Source organism: Nomascus leucogenys, chromosome 6 (genome assembly GCF_006542625.1).
Source record: "Nomascus leucogenys isolate Asia chromosome 6, Asia_NLE_v1, whole genome shotgun sequence".
Taxonomy (NCBI): domain Eukaryota; kingdom Metazoa; phylum Chordata; class Mammalia; order Primates; family Hylobatidae; genus Nomascus; species Nomascus leucogenys.
In genome coordinates, this window is record NC_044386.1 from 84406176 (window position 1) to 84425651 (window position 19476).

At 40.0% G+C, this 19476-nt stretch overlaps 1 protein-coding gene across 1 annotated transcript in view; it reads right to left on the minus strand.

Annotated features, from left to right (window-relative positions):
• CLPX (caseinolytic mitochondrial matrix peptidase chaperone subunit) overlaps window positions 1-19476 on the minus strand; it is a 38534-nt gene that overhangs the window by 13956 nt on the left and 5102 nt on the right. Inside the window, exons 3-6 of the mRNA XM_030814570.1 lie at window positions 18400-18517; window positions 6041-6195; window positions 3455-3614; window positions 1578-1619 (exon numbers count right to left, since the gene is read on the minus strand). Of these exons, the coding sequence (XP_030670430.1) occupies window positions 1578-1619; window positions 3455-3614; window positions 6041-6195; window positions 18400-18517 (475 nt within the window). The remainder of the gene's footprint in view (window positions 1-1577; window positions 1620-3454; window positions 3615-6040; window positions 6196-18399; window positions 18518-19476) is intronic.

Genomic DNA, 19476 nt, shown 5'->3' on the forward strand with positions numbered 1-19476 from the left:
CATGGGTTTAGGGGAGATTAAATGAATATATGCAAAACACTTAGAACAATACCTGGCAGATAGTTTTATAAGTGTTACAGAAGAATCTGCTATTATTATTACCATTTCCCTAGTGTTTAATTATCACACAACACAGCCCTTAAACACAAACGAAGTATTTCATCTGGTGCTCAACTTAAGAAACAACATTATATTCCAAAGATGGAGAAAAAAAGCCAATTGTGTCAGTCCTCCTAAAAGCTGTATGTTGGTCTCTAAAATTTGACTTCCAAAGGGACTTACAAGAATTAATCTTATTGTACATGATTTTGGTCTAAAACCCTAGACCAGTGTTAGGGTCTAACACCCCTGGCCAGTGTGAGTTAACAATCTAACCTCAGAACTTAAAATCCCACGTAAAACACAACAAAACTGCATATGACAATAAATTTAAACTTTTGAAATATTTGTTTCTAAGTCAATCAATCTTTTACATAAGTTCTTAAATACTGTTACTTGTTAACATTTAAATAACATTAAATCACTACATATATTACATGACATGTCTTTCAAAATATGCACTACAGACTTTCTTTACTAATTTAGTATAGTTTAACTAGCTGTCAACACAATTTATGAGTATGGTATTGACTGCATATCTGAATATATTTTTTCATTATGAAATATAAATTACATATATATCTAAAGGTTACTATTTGGATCTTACATTCTTATATACAATCTAATTCTATTGCACTTATTGTATTTCTTAATTTTACCATGCATGATATAATCAGTATTTCCATAAATTTAAAAATAACAGGGGATAATGTAATTTTATTACATGTGATAAATGTCATGCCCAAGTTGGTACACAAGTTATATTCTCATGGCTCATCCTATATATAGTACACTTCAAATAGTGGATATATAATACTACTTGGTTCAAAGGCAAATGTAAAAACATCAAACTTAGCTAATTTTCTTTATTTCAATTACTAAAACAAAAGGCCATGTGAATCTTTCTATGACATCCCTGGAACCTCCACCCTCAATGCAGCAACTAACTATATCCACCTCCAAAGGAATAGGTGGAAGACAACAGAAGGGCCACTCTCCTTGGTCTATCAAGTCCTTCCACACCCTCCATCGGATCATCTAATGCTTGTAGGGGCAATCCAGGGCTGGAAACAGTAAATTAAGGCTTACTCATAATTTGTAAGACTGTAAGTTTCATAAATACCAAAAAAAAAAAAAAACCAAAAAAAAAACCAGTGTGGTTTCTGGCAAAGAGTAGCTAGAAAATAATCTGCCTCCCCCAAATTCCTGTGACCCACAAGAAGCAGGCCAACTCTAATTGTAGTTTGACAGAAAAAATAAAAAATAACCCAACACATGGAAACCACACAAATTAGCTATGAAAAACTATTCCAAAGTTATATATACCATGTATGATAAACACATTTAGATAATACGTATCTTTCTTGGTAATACACAAGCAAATACATACATGTCTATCACTGTTACTGCTGAAACACTTCACTGAAATATATGTCAAAAGGAAGAATGATTACAGAGGAGGACCTGAAGTCACTTACTTGTAAATCTGTACTCATCCTCCCGTCTTCTTATTTCTAACTCTAAGAAAGAGGATGAAAATATTACATATTTGTTTACCTTGGGGAAACAAACAATGAGTATCCCACCTCCTGTCCTCTTTCAAATATATTTAAAGGATGTGTTCACTAACATTTTTTAGCTTTTCACATATGCTATATCTTTTCTATATTAAAACAAAACCATGCATAAAGATGGCTGTCCAGTTGCTAATATTCACATTTGTCAAATATATAATTGATATCTATTGTAAGGGTATAATAACGTAAGTCTTTAATAAGAGTTTAAGCCCCTAATGCTATAAATATTATAACCATTTGCTCCTCCAGCACTTAGAATAGCTTAAATATTTATTTATTACCAAAGAAAACAAAAAAGTTTTGCTCCATAACTATCAGTGCTATTTGGACCTTATAAAAATGAAGATTTCAGGCCAGGCGCAAGAGTTCACACCTATTAATCCCAGCACTTTGGGAGGCTGAGGCAGGTGGATTGCTTGGGAGAGTGCAGTGGGAGGATCACTGGAGCCTGGGAAGTTGAGGCCGCAGTGAGTCGCAATCCAGCCTGGGTGACAGAGTGAGACCTTGTCTCGAAAAAAAAAAAAAAAGGTTCCAAGTCTTCCATTAGTTATGACATACTTTCTAAAAATAACTGATACCATCACATAACTATTTTGCAGTTATGTGATGTAAGTTCAGCAAGTGAACAAGTGTCTTCATTGAAATATATTATACATTTAGTTGCTACTAAAGGCAATCAAAGATAATGTAGATTTATAAATTTAAGTACTTAGCAGAACTCCTTCACACTGTACAGTGATAACTAAAAGAATCTAAAATGATGGAATATAGGCCTAAATCAGAAATCAGGGCTGTCTGGCCAACAAAACAACAAATTAAATATTCATATTTATTCATAATTGTTTTTAATAAATAATTCTATTAATATAATATACATTATTGTCCATACTAAATTGAGATTATACAGTATACTGGTATATTAGAATCTATCCCTAATAGAAATTGTCCCTTGAATCACTTACAAATTTGCCCTCACACTCTGTAGCTAGGGCCCAAAGAAAGACGAGTGCTGGACATATTAAGTTATTATCTCCCCATATCTCTGACACAGGTAAATGAAATTCTGTATCCTGAACCCAAGAGAACTGAGTCGTACGGAGCATTGCCAAGATCCATTCATGGGGAACTAGTTGTCTCAATCTCTACCCCAGTGGCTTTCAAACATTTTTTACTAAGACCCTCAATAAGTAGTATATTTTTCTTTGTGACTCAGAACCCATGCACATATAACTGAAAACATAAGTTGGTTTTTTTTTTTTGAAGATGGAGTCTTGCTGCCCAGGCTGGAGTGTGATGACATGATCTCGGCTCACTGCAACCTCTGCCTCCCAGGTTCAAGCGATTCTCCTGCCTCAGCCTCCCAAGTAGCTGGGATTACAGCCATGTGCCACCCCACCTGGCTAATTTTTGTATTTTTAGTAGAGACGGGGTTTCACCATGCTGGCCAGGCAGGTCTCGAACTCCTGACCGCAAGTGATCCCCCCGCCTCGGCCTCCAAACGTGCTGGGATTACCGGTGTAAGCCACCATGCCAGGCCTAAGAAATAATATTTACCTTAACTATAAGTTAATGTATTCTGATATTTTCTACTCACATCTATCAAATTTTTAAAAAATGCTGTTGGCAAATGATTTCATGACACACTAATGGGGAATAACCTGCACTTTGAAAAATGCCACACTATATAAAAAACATTTTAAGAAGAAAGTGAGAGTTACAAATAAAGATTACTTTTAAGCATAGCAATCTCTATTTAGGTCAATTATCAAAAACGCTACCTCTTGGTGTTAATGATGTCTGCTTCTCAACCTCTGCTTGCTGTCTCAGATTAGCTGGGATATTATTATATATTCTCTTATAATGATTGTACACAGCAACTGAAAGCACCTTCTTAGCAAATGACTGGCCAACAACATACTTGTCGAGGTAGTTATAAATCTGAAAAATGATTAGGTATGAATAATTTAATATGAGCTATTATAAGAGCACACACATTAAAAAGTTATATACTAAGCATATTTGCTTACAGTTTTAAGTCTGAACAAAGACTCTCATTAAAAACAAAATGACAATACATTATATAGCAATGATTCAGAGGCCCTGAACACTAAATGAACAAAAACACAATTCATTTGTTCTCTAGCTTAACAAAGTATCACTGTACTCTACTAGTGTTAGGCTAATTTCTATTCTATAAACAATGCTATCAATCTTTATTTTTTAATAACAAACTTAAAGTAACTTAGAATACATACACATGCCACCATGGTCTAAAAGTATCAACATTAATGTAAATCATTAAAATAAATCTATACCTGTCAATCAAATGAATAATATTCTTCACCAAGATAACATATTATAAAACTACCCTTTTCAGAAACAGGCATTATATAATCAAAAGCCATTATACTATCAGTATCTATGTGTTTTAATACATTTAGTTTTTTCTCAGATATTAACTTTCAAGCTACTCATTTATCTAAATGAGACTCTAAAAACTGTATTCTTTTTCTTTTTATTTTCTAAATATATATTTTTTTCTTTTTTTCATATAGGGTCTCACTGTGTCACCCAGGCTGGTCTTGAACTCCTGGGGCTCAAGCAATCTTCCTGCCTTGGCTTCCCAAAGTGCCAGGATTATAGGCATGAGCCACCAGGCTCAGCCTTAAAAACTTTATTCTTAATAGTAGCTAAAGCTCTATTCTACAGTTGGTTATTGCCAACAGCTTGGAACCTGGGGTAAATTTTTTAAGTTTTTAGTGAATAGAAATGAAATGGTTGGTGAATTAATATTCACCAACTCCTGCTGGGCATGGTGGCTCACAACTGTAATCCCTGCACTTTGGGAGGCTGAGGCGGGTGGATCACTTGAGCCCAGGAGGTACAGACCAGCCTGGACAACATGGCGAAACCCTGTCTCTACAGAAATTAGCTGGGCATGGTGGCACACACCTGCAGTCCCAGCTACTGTGGAGGCTGAAGTGGGAGGATCACTTGAGCCCAGGGAGGTTAAGGCTGTAGTGAACCATGAGTGTGCCACTGCACTCCAGCCTGGGCAACAGAGTGAAACTCTGACTAAAAAATAAATAATTCAAAAACTCCTGAAAATAGTTAAACTGCCTGGAATTTTTTTTTTTTTCCTCGCTCTTTGACCCAGGCTGGAGTGCAGTGGCATGATCTCGGCTCACTGCAAGCTCCGCCTCCCGGGTTCACACCATTCTCCTGCCTCAGCCTCCCAAGTAGCCGGGACTACAGGCGGCCGCCACCACGCCAGGCTAATTTTTTGTATTTTTTTAGTAGAGACGGGGTTTCACCATGTTAGCCAGGATGGTCTTGATCTCCTGACCTCGTGATCCGCTCACCTCGGCCTCCCAAAGTGCTGGGATTACAGGTGTGAACCACCGCGCCCGGCCAAACTGCCTGGAATTTTAACTCACATGTCTAAAGTCTACATAAATTCATATAGGATATAAAGCCCAATATATTTTCCATTTTTTTAATGACAGATTCTTTAGTTGTTGACCATATACATTTTATTATAGTTTTAAACATCTTTATTCCTTACAAATTATACCAATGACATTAAATCTGTCACAGCACATTTGGAAGTAGAGACAAATGCACTGCTATCTAAACACAGTAGAAGAAAGATACACTGAGGCAGTGAGAAATAATCTAAGTGTGCAAACATCTGAGACACAGCCAGAACAGAAGGCACACAGCCAGGGTACAAGGGTTCCCAGTTCTCAAAAAGCACACACCAAGTACCCAATGGAGCTGGTGGTACATTCTGTTACGTCTCACAGGACCAAATCATACTCGGCCTGAGACTTCTAAAAAGAGTCCATACTACCAAAGCCACAGTGCTATACGGAGCAGCCCCGGCACATTGGCTATGAAAAAAACTACTCACTTATATTATTAGACTGAAGGCTGTTTTACCATAAAATAGACCAATTTAAGGGAGATAATTACAGGCTTTTGTTTTTTTAAGGCTAGTCAAGTGGACCAGCCTAGGCTGGTGTTATTTAAGGGTCCATATGAACAAAAATAAATCAAAAGTTGCTTGCTCTACTGTAAAGGTATTATTTCAGATTAACTTGGTATTAACAAGTTAACATTTTAATAATTATCTAGCCATATTTCACCGCTACTGAATACAGTAACCATAACATGGGAAAAAGCAACAGACCCCATATTTAAATTCCAAAAGGCAATAACAATTTAGCCACATATGGTCCAAATTATGAACCTATAATACTTGTTTAGATACTAGTATTAGGATTCAGTGTAAACTTGGGAGAGGGAAGCAATGGAATGTTTTCAAGATAAAATACTTGTAAGACTGAGCTTAAGACTTATACCTTCTTAGGGGGAGGTGGTGGTTTCTGTTGGAATGCCAATTTTACAGCTTCTGCTGCTGATTCAGGTTCTTTAATTATGCTTTTCTTTGAGTCTGCTTCAGATAGCACAACAAAAAAATGATGACACTTCTCACACTTGACAAAACGGGTGGATGCTGTAAAAGAAAACAGACATAAGTAGAGGGAAATAAAAAATAATTCCAATAGTGTTTAACCTTAAAGACTCCACTGTAAATGAAAGCTATGCACCTGACAAAAAGTAGACTTGCTGTTCAATCTACTTGCCACACAAACAGCCTCATTTATATACCAAGTATACTACAAAGATAGATGAGTTCAGTCAACTACCTTTTGCTCATTTCTATTAGGTTCTTTCATTTTGTGATATACTTCTTTAAAAGAAAAGATTGGGTGAAATTTTTCCAACTTTCCCTTAACTAAAAAAGATTTTTTTTTTCTTTTGGAGACGGAGTCTCGCTCTGTCGCCAGGCTGGAGTGCAGAGGTGTGATCTCGGCTCACTGCAACCTCTGCCTCCTGGGTTCAAGCAATTGTCCTGCCTCAGCCTCCCAAGTAGCTGGGATTACAGGGGTGCACCACCATGCCCAGCTAATTTTTGTATTTTTAGAAGAGACAGGATTTCACCATATTGGGCAGGATGGTCTTGATCTCTTCACCTTGTTATCTGCCCGTCTCCGCCTCCCAAAGTGCTAGGATTTACAGGCGTGAGCCACCGCACCTGGCCCACTAAAAAAGATTTTAAAACCTCTTTGAGAATATGGAGTAATCATCTATTTTATTGAAATACTTGAATGAACAAACTAAAAAAGTAAAATACAAGATTCATATATTTTTCCAATATTATAAAAAATTTCAAACATATACAGAAGTTGAAAGAGATAAATCTATTTTAATTCCTAAAAATGTAAAAAATGTATATTCTTTATTTACATTCTCTTAAACCCATGAGCATTTTCTGGGCATGGTGGCTCATGCCTGTAATCACAGCACTTTGGGAGACTGAGGCAGGTGGATCACCTGAGGTCAGGAGTTAGAAACCAGCCTGGCCAACATGATGAAACCCCATCTCTAATTGAAAAAAAAAAATACAAAAATTAGCTGGCCGTGGTGGCAGACACCTGTAACCCCAGCTACTCGGGAGGCTGAGGCAGGAGAATCGCTTGAACCCAGGAGGTGGAGGTTGCAGTGAGCCGAGATTACGCCACTGCACTCCAGCCTGGGAGATATAGCAAGACTCCATCTCAGAAAAAAATATATATACAATTATTTCATATCTTTCTTATTTTATCTTTATTCCACTAGTTCCTATTTCTCTGATCAAAAAACCACTAAGAAACTAACAAAATACTGCTTTCTCAGTCATACTGATTTGATTTAAAGATAATCATGCAGACTTTGAAAGCAATACAAAGGTAGTTTAAAGTGAGGATAAAAAGAGTTTCTCTTTTTCCTTTTAAAAATTTTTGGCCAGGCACGGTGGCTCACGCCTGTAATCCCAGCACTTTGGGAGGCCTAGGCGGACGGATCACGAGGTTAGGAGATCGAGACCTGGCTAACACGGTGAAACCCTGTCTCCACTAAAAATACAAAAACTAGCTGGGTGTGGTGGTGGGCACCTGTAGTCCCAGCTGCTCGGGAGGCTGAGGCAGGAGCATGGTATGAACCCGGGAGGTGGAGCTTGCAGTGAGCTGAGATTGCACCACTGCACTCCAGCCTGGGCCACAGAGTGAGACTCCGTCTCAAAAAAAAAAAAAAAAAAAAAAAAATTGGTGGATACACAGTGATGAGTTCATGTCCTTTGTAGGGACATGGATGAAGCTAGAAACCATCATTCTGAGCAAACTATCGCAAGGACAGAAAACCAAACACCGCATGTTCTCACTCACAGATGGGAACTGAACAATGAGAACACTTGTGGACACAGGGTGGGGAACATCACACACCGGGGCCTGTCATGGGGTGGGGGGAGGGGGGAGGGATAGCATCAGGAGATATACCTAATGTAAGTGATGAGTTAACGGGTGCAGCACACCAACATGGCACATGTATACCTATGTAACAAACCTGCACATTGTGCACATGTACCCTAGAATTTAAAGTATAATTAAAAAAAAACTTTGTGGATACACAGTGGATGAATACATTTATAAGGATTTCTCAATTCCAATGGATCAGCTACAGAATATCCTATGTTAAAGGTGGTTTATTTTTCTTTTCTCTTTTTTTTTTTTTTGAGACAGGGTATCGCTCTGTTGCCCAGGCTGAAGTACAATGACGTGATCACTACTCACTGCAGTCTTGACCTCCTAAGCTCAAGCAATCCTCCCACCTCAGCCTCCTTGAGTATCCAGGACTACAGGCACGCGCCACCACGCCTGCCTACTTTTTTTTTTTTTTTTTTGACACAGAGTCTTGTTTTGTTGCCCAGGCTGGAGTGCAGTGGCAGGATCTCGGCTCACTGCAAGCTCCGCCTCCCAGGTTCACGCCATTCTCCTGCCTCAGCCTCCCGAGTAGCTGGGACTACAGGCGCCTCTCAATCTCCTGACCTCATTATCTGCCCGCCTTGGCCTCCCAAAGTGCTGGGATTACAGGCGTGAGCCACTGCGCCTGGCCGACACCTGCCTACTTTTAAAAATCTTCTGTAGAGACAGAGTCGCATGATGTTGCCCAGGCAGGTCTCAAACTCCTGGACTTGAGTAACCCTCCCACCTTGGCCTCCCAAAGTGCTTGGGATTACAGGCGTGACCCACTGAGGCCAGCCTACTCTTTCTTTTCAAAACATGGTTATAGGATGTTGGTGGGGCATAGTGGCTCACACCTGTAATCCCAGCACTTTGGGAGGCCAAGACGGGTGGATCACTTGAGCTCAGGAGTTCAAGACCAGCCTGGCCAACATGGTGAAACCCTGTCTCTACTAAAAATACAAAAACTAGCCAGGCATGGTAAGTGCCTGTAAACCCAGCTACTCAGCAGGCTGAGGCAGGAGAATTGCTTGAACCTGGGAGGCAGAGGTTGCAGTGAGCCAAGATGGTGCCGATTGTGCCCTCTTATTATAAACAAAACTAATAAACATAAAAATAAACAACACATGGTTATAGAATGTAGATATATGGATATATACTTTTTTTTTTTTTGAGATAGAGTTTCGCTCTTGTTGCCCAGGCTAGAGTGCAATGGTGTGATCTCGGCTTACTGCAACCTTCGCCTCGCCTCCCGGGTTCAAGCAATTCTCTTGCCTCAGCCTCCCAAGTAGCTGGGATTACAGGCATGTGCCACCATGCCCGGCTAATTTTGTATTTTTTAGTAGAGATGGGGTTTGACCATGTTGGTCAGGCTGGTCTCAAATTCCTGACCTCAGATGATCCGCCTGCCTCAGCCTCCCAAAGTCCTGTGATTACTGGTGTGAGCCACCGCACCCAGCGACTTTTTTTTTAAGAGCTGGTGTCTTGCTATGTTGTCCAGGCTGGCCTCAAACTTCTGTTCTCAAGGGATCCTCCCACCTCCCAAGTAGCTGGGTTTGGACATACATGCTTAACTCAGCCTAACCCTACTAATGGGTAACCAGGGACCTCAGAAAGCAATTTGGTAGAGAATCTCTTATAGATACAGGTGGCAAATACAAAGCTAGTATGTCTAAGTAATACATTTTTGTGTAACCCAACTAGAAAGAGAGAATTGCAGAGAAAAAAAAAATTTCATGGAATTTTTTTCCTTTGGGAAAATTTTAAATATAAATATCTATCCACAGATTATAGGGAAAACTGCACTAGCAAGCACACCTACATCTTTACAAACTAATCTAAATGAAAAAAGTAGACAATTCCACATTAAAAAAACAACTTTAGGCTGGGCGCAGTGGCTCAGGCCTGTAATCCCAGCACTTTGGGAGGCCGAGGCAAGTGGATCACCTGAGGTCAGGAGTTCGAGACCACCCTGGCCAACATGGCGAAACCCTGTCTCTACTAAAAATACAAAAATTAGCCAGGTGTGGTGGCGGGTGCCTGTAATCCCAGCTACCTGGGAGGCTAAGGCAGGAGAATCCCTTGAGGGTTACCCGGGAGGCGGAGGTTGCAGTGAGCTGAGACCACGTCACTATACTCCAGCCTAGGCAACAGAACTCTGTCTCAAAAACAAACAAAACCACTTCATTATCAATTCAATCAATTCTTGTGTTTCTGTTCTTCTTCCTTTTTTTTTTTTTTTTTTGAAACGGAGTCTCATTCTGTCACCCAGGCTGGAGTGCAGTGGCACGATCTGGGCTCACTGCAACCTCCGCCTCCCGGGTGCAAGCAATTCTCCTGCCTCAGCCTCTGGAGTAGCTGGGACTACAGGTGCACGCCACCACACCCAGCTAATTTTTGTACTTTTAGTAGAGATGGGGTTTCACCATGTTGGCTAGGATGGTCTCGATCTTCTGACCTCATGAAACACCCGCCTCAGCCTCCCAAAGTGCTGGGATTACAGGCATGAGCCACTGCGCCCGGCCACGTTTCCGTTCTTAAACACAAGACTAATTAAAAACACATTCTGGGCCGGCCGAGGTGGCTCACGCCTGTAATACTAGCACTTTGGGAGGCTGAGGCAGGTGGATCACTTAAGGTCAGGAATTCAAGACCAGCCTGGCCAACATAGCGAAACCCTGTCGTTACTAAAAACATACAAATTAGCCGGGAGTGTTGTCTTGTGCCTGTAATCCTAGCAACTGGGGAGGCTGAGGCACGAGAATTGCGTGAACCTGGGAAGCGGAGGTTGTAGTGAGCTGGGATCACACCACTGCACTTCAGCCTGGGCAATAGAGCGAGACTCAGTCACAAAAAAAAATTTTTTTTGGATAAATTCTAATAGCAAATTTTAAGGAATAAGAGGTTTCATCCATGTTTCCTATTTACTGATCACGTATAAATGCTTACCTAAAGAAAAAGATCAAGCTATTTGAAGCATCTGTGACTAACACAAGCCTAAGTAAATAATCACCACTTCCCATCAATGGGAAAGATAGTCACTGCCTTTATAATGATGAGGCACTAGTTTACAATTGTTACTGATGGTAAACAGGGCAAGGATTAAAGGGCAGAGAAGCCTCTGATCTAGTTCAGGCAGTGTGACAGGAAAATCTGGCCTGAGAGCACAAGTACAAAATATTTCTCTAAGGAAATTAGGTCAAAAGGAAAAGGATTAAACACCAACAAATCACATCCCTCTTTGCTTATTGTTGAAAGGTTGCTTCAATTTGACTTGAATATTTGCAACACAATTTTACACTGACATATTTTCAACATATCCCTAAATTCAAGGATTCAATGTTATTTATCAAAATGCTATTTTGGGAAAAAAAAAAAATAAGCATTGCAATGCACTTATGCACTTTTTTTTTTTTTTTTTTTGAGACGGAGTTTCGCTCTTGTTGCCCAGGCTGGAGTGCAATGGCGCGATCTCAGCTCACCGCAACCTCTGCCTCCCAGGTTCAAGTGATTCTCCTGCCTCAGTCTCCCAAGTAGCTGGGATTACAGGCACGCGCTACCATGCCCAGCTAATTTTGTATTTTTAGTAGAAACGGGGTTTCTCCGTGTTGGTCAGGCTGGTCTCAAACTCCCGACCTCAGGTGATCCACCCGCCTCAGCCTTCCAAACTGCTGGGATTACAGTCATGAACCACCACGTCTGGCCAATGCATTTTTACTCCAAAAACAAGGGGCAAAAATCTAATTTTGTTAAGTTACCAGGAGATAAATTCTTTCCTTTAAACAGCTACTACAAGTATCCTATATTTCTTTATATAAAATTTTGTTGGTTTGGGAGGCTGAGGAGGGCGGATCACAAAGTCAGGAGTTCAAGACCAGCTTGGCCAAGATGGTGAAACCCCATCTCTACTAAAAATACAGAAAAACTAGCCGGGCGTGGTGGCGGGTGCCTGTAATCCCAGCTACTCAGGAGCCTGAGGCTGAGAACTGCTTCAACCCGTGAGGTGGAGGTTGCAGAGAGCCACGATCACGCCACTGCACTCCAGCCTGGGCAATAAGAGCGAAACTCCGTCTGGGGGGGAAAAAAAAAGAAGGACAAAGGATTTAAATAGACACTTCTCCAAAGAAGACAGACAAATGGCCAATAAACATAAGAAAAGATTATCATTAGTCATTAGGGAAATGCAAATCAAAACCACAGTGAGTCCCGGGAGGTAGCAAAAACTCTCGGCACTTTGGGAAGCCAAGGCAGGAAGATTACTTGAGCCCAGGAGTTCCGGACCAGCCGGGGCAACATAAATGAGACCCTGTCTCTAGGGTGGCATTTGCCTGTAGTCTCAGCTATTCAGGATGCTGAGGTGGGAGGACAACTTGAACCCAGAAAGGTGAGGCTACTGTCAGCTATGATTGCGCCACTGCATGGTAGCCTGGGCGACAGAGCAAGGCCCTGTTTCTAAAAACAAAATAAAACCAAAAGAAGCCCATGATGAGATACCACTTCATATCCACTATGAATAAAGAAAGACAGGCTGGGGGCAGTGGCTCATGCCTGTAATCCCAGCACTCTGGGAGCCCGAGGCAGGAGGATCACCTGAGGTCAAGAGTTCAAGATCAGCCTGACCAACATAGTGAAATCCCGTCTCTACTAAAACTACAAAAATTAGCTGGGTGTGGTGGTGGGCACCTATAATCCCAGCTACTTGGGAGGCTGAGACAGGAGAATTGCTTGAATCTGGGAGGTGGAGGTTGCAGTGAGCCGAGATAGTGCCACTGCACTCCAACCTGGTGACAGAGCAAGACTCTGTCTCAAAAAAAAAAAAAAAAAAAAAGAAAGACAAGTGGTAAAAAGGATGTGGAGAAACTGGAACCCTCATATTGCTGGTCAGATTGTAAAATGGTACAGCTGCTATGGAAAACAGTTTAGCAATTCTGTAGAAACTAAACAGAGTTACCACATGACCCAGCAATTCCACTCCTAAACATATACCCAAGAGAATCAGAAACACGTCCACACAAAAACTTGTACACAGATGTTCACAGGAGCATTATTCAGAACAGCCAACAAGCAGAAACAATGTAAATGTCCATCACCTGATAAATGTCTAAACAATGAAATATTATTCAGCCATAAAAAGCAGTGAAATACTGATATATGCTGCAAACTGGATAAACTTTAAAAACATGCTAAAGAAAATAAGGCTGGTATGAAATGCCACATATCATATAATTCCATTGTATGAGATACCCAGAGTAGACAAATCCATTGATAGAGAAAGTAGTTAATAGTTAACAGGGCTAGGAGGGGAGGAGGGTGGAGCGTGACTAAGGGCTACGGAGTTTCTTTCTGGGGTGATGAAAAATGTTCTGGAATTAGATAGTGGAGATGATCATTCAACTTGGTAAGTATCTTTTTTCCTTTTGAGACGAGACAAACTCTTGCTCTGTCGCCCAGGCTGGAGTGTAGTGGTGCGATCTCGGCTCACTGCAGCCTCCGCCTCCTGGGTTCAAGAGATTCTCCTGCCTCAGCCTCCTGAGTAGTTGGGACTACAGGCGTGCCCCACCACACAAGGCGAATTTTTTGTATTTTTATTAGAGACGGGGTTTCACCGTGTTAGCCAGGCTGGTCTCGATCTCCTGACCTCGTGATCCACCCACCTTGGCCTCCCAAAGTGCTGGGATTACAGGGGTGAACCACCATGCCAGGCCTTTTTTTTTTTGAGACGGAGTCTCGCTCTGTCACCCAGGCTGGAGTGCAGTGGCATGATCTCCGCTCACTGCAACCTCCGCCTCCCAGGTTCAAGCAATTCTCCTGTCTCAGCCTCCCAAGTAGCTGGGATTACAGATGCATGCCACCAAGCCCGGCTAATTTTTGTATTTTTAGTAGAGATGGGGTTTCACCATGTTGGTCAGGCTGGTCTTGAACTCCCGACCTCATGATCTGCCCGCCTCGGCCTCCCAAAGTGCTGAGATTACAGGCATGAGCCACTGTGCCGGGCCACAACTTGGTAAATATTTTAAAACCACTGAAGATGAATTGCATGGTATACGAATGATGATAACTCAAACAAATTTTTAAAAGGAAAGGATTAGGCCCACATGTACAGCTGTCCCTTGGCACACATAGGAGACTAGTTCTAGGACCACCCACATATAACCAAATCTATGCATACTCAAGTCCTGCAGTTGGCCCTGTGGAACCCACACATATGAAAAGTTAGCTCCTCATATATGCTGGCCATATGTGTTTGGCTGAATAAAAGCTAGGTATAAGTGGGCCTGAGCAATTCAAACCCGCTGTTCAAGAGTCAACTGCATTAACATACACAGCTCTCAAAACATTGCATACTGAAAACAAGCAATTTGCAAAAATATGAATATGCTATTTATACTTTTAAAAAAATCACATGTTCAATGAAGATATGTTATAGAACTTCAGCTTCATCTATCAGGGTCTATTCTTTTCTCATAAAGAAGGATCTATATATATGCATTCCTCAAGTAATTAAAAATAATTAAAATTACAAAATGTAGACAATTACTTAAACAGGCCATTCACAAAAGAATTACAACTGACCAAAAAGCATATAAAAAGATGTTTACAAACTAGTATCCAAATAAATGCAGACTTAAAATGCAGGCCAGGCATGGTGGCTCACGCCTGTAATGCCAGCACTTTGGGAGGCCGAGGCGGGTGAATCACCTGAGGTCAGGAATTCGAGACCAGCCTGGCCCACAAGGTGAAACCCCGTCTCTATTAAAAATACAAAAATTAGCCTGGCATGGTGGCGGGCACCTGTAATCCCAGTTACTTGGGAGGCTGCGGCTGAGGCACCTGAGGCTGGCACTTGAATCCAGGTGGCAGAAGTTGCAGTGAGCTGAGATCGAGCCACTGCACTCCAGCCTGGGTGAGAACAGCGAAACTCTGCCTCAAAAAAAAAATAGAAACAAAAAACAAACAAAAAAGCAGGCTGAGTATCCCTTAACCAAAATGCATGGGACCAGAAGTGTTTCAGAGTTCAAATGTTTTCAGGTTTTGGAATATTCACAGAAATACACTGGTTAAGCACCCCTACATGAAATTTGAAATCTGAAATGCTCCAATGGAACATTTCCTTTAAGCGTCATGACGCACTTAAAAGGATTTCAGAGCATTTTGAATTCCAGATTTTCAGACTATGGATGCTCAACCTGTTAGTAACCTGAGATCAAATAAAACTCTCTTTAGGACTATGAAGACCCAACTTTTAATGATCAGACACAGAAGGATTCAAAAGGATGCATTCTGAAAAGACTTTTATTATGGGTACACAAAACTAAGGGAGCAGGGGCTCACTGCACTGCTAGGGCCTACAAATAGTTACAGAGGACAGGGACAGTATCATGATCATCTGCATATTTTCTGAGCCTAGTGATGTATGAATCAACACATTTGCTATTAATTTTGCACATAAGTGTGTGCTCTTTTTTTATTCTTTCCTTCTACATTTTCTACTCCTATATCACCACCCACAATTAGAATTCTCAAAGCGAACAGGCCTCAGCCTTGAATTGATTACACTAAAGTAGTGTTTCCACACTTGGTCTAACTAATAATATACAGATACTACTAACATACAAATTCTAGGACCCCATCCCACATCTACAGAATCTTAATCTCTAGGGAAGGAGTTTGGGAATCTCTTAAGTTTAACAGTCACCTTTAGTGACTAATACAACTTGGCAAGTTTTGGAAAGAATGCATAGAAGGAAAATAAATTTAATCCCAAGAGGAGCTAGTTTACTCCTAAAGAATCTCCAGATGGGTGAATAGCAAATCTTCACTGCTATGTGACCTTGAATGAGTTACTTAAACTTGCTAAATCTCAATTTGTTCATTTATAAAAAGGAGAATACTCTTTGTTCTGGCAAAATTAAGGTTGCAAGAATAAAACTATGTATGTTGGCATTTATTAAATATTAGTTTCTTTCCTTTTCTACTCTAAGAAATTATTCTTTTTCCTTTTTTTTTTTTGGAGGTGGAGTTTCACTCTTGTTTCCCAGGCTAGAGTGCAGTGGTGTGATCTCAGCTCACTGCAGCCTCCGCTTCCTGGGTTCAAGTAATTCTCCTGCCTCGGCTTCCTGAGTAGCTGGGATTACAGGTGCCCACCACCACGTCCAGCGAATTTTGTATTTTTAGTAGAGATGGGGTTTCACCACGTTGGCCAGGCTGGTCTTGAACGCCTCACCTCAGGTGATCCGCCTACCTCAGCCTCCCAAAGTGCTGGGATTACAGGCGTAAGCCACCGTGCCTGGCAACAAATTATTCTTTAGGTCTGTAAAGGTTGAAATGTTTCTTTGAAGAAAAAAAAGGAGGAAAATTTCTTGATTAAAATAAAAGACACTGACCTTATAAACTGAACAATTTTCAGCCTCTGTATAATTTTATTATATCACATCAAATTTGTTTAGAAGGTTTTATCATCCAGTTCTACTTTTTTTTTTTTTTTTTGAGATGGAGTTTCACTCTGTCACCCAGGCTAGAGAAGTGCAGTGGTGTGATTTTGGCTCACCATGACCTCTACCTCCCAGGTTCAAGCAATTCTCCTGTCTCAGCCTCCCAAATAGCTGGGACTTCAGATGCACGCCACCATGCCCAGCTAATTTTTGTATTTTTAGTAGAGACAGGGTTTCACCATTTTGAGCAGGCTGGTCTCAAACTCCTGACCTCAAGTGATCAGCCCGCCTCGGCCTCCCAAAGTCCTGTGATTACTGGTGTGAGCCACAGCGCCCGGCCCACTTTCATTTTATGTAGTGATCCAAATTAAATTTTGTTCAGAACCCCTAATATTCCAGCTATGGGATGGAGCTACTTTAAGTCTTTCCAGTACATAAAAACACACTACATCTAGTAACTTTTCATATCGTGGCCAATTACGGTTAATGGTAAGTGTGAAATTGTAACCAAAGTCTCAATATTAAGGTTAGGAGATAGACAATACTCTCTAGCCAACCATCAGACACTGAAGTCTTACAATCTTGAAGCTTTCTTCAATTGCATTGTATAGGAAGGCTGACATGGTGGTACAATTCATTACCATTAACTCTAAATTATGTAAGTAATGAGTTTTTTGATTATTTGATTCATTAATGAAAATATCTGTAGTAGAATCTTTGCATTTCGGAGAGTTACTGACACTAACAGCAAAAGTAGGATAGACGATTTTTTTCCTTCTTTTTCTCTTTTTTTGAGACACGGTCTTGCTTTGTCGCCAAGGCTGGAATTCAATGGCTGGCTCGCTGCAGCCTCACCTCCCAGGCTCAAGCGATCCTCCTACCTCAGTCCCTAAGTAGCTGGAACTATAGCCATGCACCACCATGCCTAGCTAATTTTATTTTTTTATACATATGGGGTTTTCCCATGTTGCTCAGGCTGGTTTTGAACTTCTGGGCTCAAGCACTCTGCCTACCTCAGCCTCCGAAAGTGCTGGGATTACAGGTGTGAGTCACTGTGCCCAGCCCTGATTTCTTCCTTCTCTGAGTGTCTGAATCATTAATAATTATCAGATGCTTCCCAGAATTGAGGGCTTGCCTCCTTTGGTAAGTACTAAGGGAAATTACCTTAATATATGAATGACTGGCCTTCCCAGCCATGTGAGATACTCAATATATATTTAAAGAACATAGTAATAAATACAGAATAAATAAGTCTTGGTTCTCCTATAGTCTAATGATCACATCCAGAAATGCACAAAATCTAATTCGAAATAAACACAAGTAAGCAAAATAAAAAAGCAAATGTTTTTCTTAAATTATCTCTTACACAACAGTGCAAAGTATTACCAGTCCTGAGGATTTTCTAGCATATGGTGAACATAAGAGAGAATCAGGTAAGCTCATACAATTTACATATAATTTATATAACATACAAAGTCACATACATTTATCTATTTCATATAATCCATATTTCTACACATTTAATACAATTTATATATATATGTATATATATATATATATATATATATATATACATTTTTTTTTTTTTTTTTTTTTGAGACAGGGTCTCTGTCACCCAGGATGGGGTACAGTGGCATGACCATGGCTCACTGCAGCTTCAACCTTCTTAAAAGAAGTAGCTAGGACCACAGGTATGCACCACCATACCCGGCTTTTTTTTTTTTTTTTTGTAAAGACAGGTGTCTCAACATGTTGCCCAGGCAGGTCTTGAACTCCTAGGCTCAAGGGCTCCTCCCATCTCCTCCTTCCAAAGTGCTGGGATTATAGGCATAAGCCATTTGCGCCTGGCCTATATTTATACATTTTACATAATTTACATATTTTTATACATTTAATAATTTATAGAAAATGTAGGGAAAAAAGAACAGTAGAAGATGTAATACTTACACACAAAGGTCTCTACATGTGTGCACAAGTCACCACATTTAGGACAGCGCAGCTGGTTTCCGCCTTTCCCAGAATTCCCAGAGCCTGATTTCTTACTACTTCCCTCACTCGCTGATTTCTAACGTTTATGGAGGTGAAAAAAGGAAGAGTGTCAATTATTAGTTTCAGGCAACCAATTTAAATATAAACAATACTGTTTGTAATTAATTTTATAATTTTCTATATTTCTAGGATGAAATTATTAGTATATTTTATAATTCTATTACTGGTGTCAGAAGATCTATTTACTTCAAAAATCGAATCAGTTCTAGTAAATACATGTATATCTGTGGTCCTTTGTATAACATGTGCCAACATATATAATAAATAGCTTTCATTCAATGACTCAGGCACTAGAAAATTTACTAAGGGTAAAAAACTACATTTCAATGAAATTGAATCAGGAGTTACTATCATGGTAGGTAGCGACTCTGACTATTCTGAGATCTAACTTTTCTTATCTCTAAAATGGGAATAATTTTACCCACATCAGAGTCACTGTTAAGGTTAAGTATGGATATGTAAGTGCCTCACATTTTGTCTAACATATAAAATTAACTCAAGTGTTAGTCAAATTCACATAATGAAAAAAACTGGTAAGTCACTGACCCAATACAACTACCAACATAAGTTATACTAGCTACAACATAAAGTTATACCAGAAATATGAAATTTTTAGGCTACCAGAGTAGCCCACCATTAAGTTATACCACAAATCTGAAATTTTTAGGTAGAGGATAAAGTGAGGTTTATACCGTCACGAGTTGTAAGAATTATATGAAAGCAGGAAATGATGGCTATTCCTAATTCAATACTACTGACTAACAGTCATTTAATGACACTTCTTTACTACTTTGGGGTGTTAGAAATTTTAATTACTGCTTACTATGTGCAATGCTTATAAAAGTATTTTAAGGTTCAAAATGAAACATCTAATTACATAAAATTATTCAGATCATTTTAGCTATCTCATATTTCCTACAGAAAATATATAAGCCCGTAAGAGACAGTACTATTATATTTTTTTAAAGGAGGGAA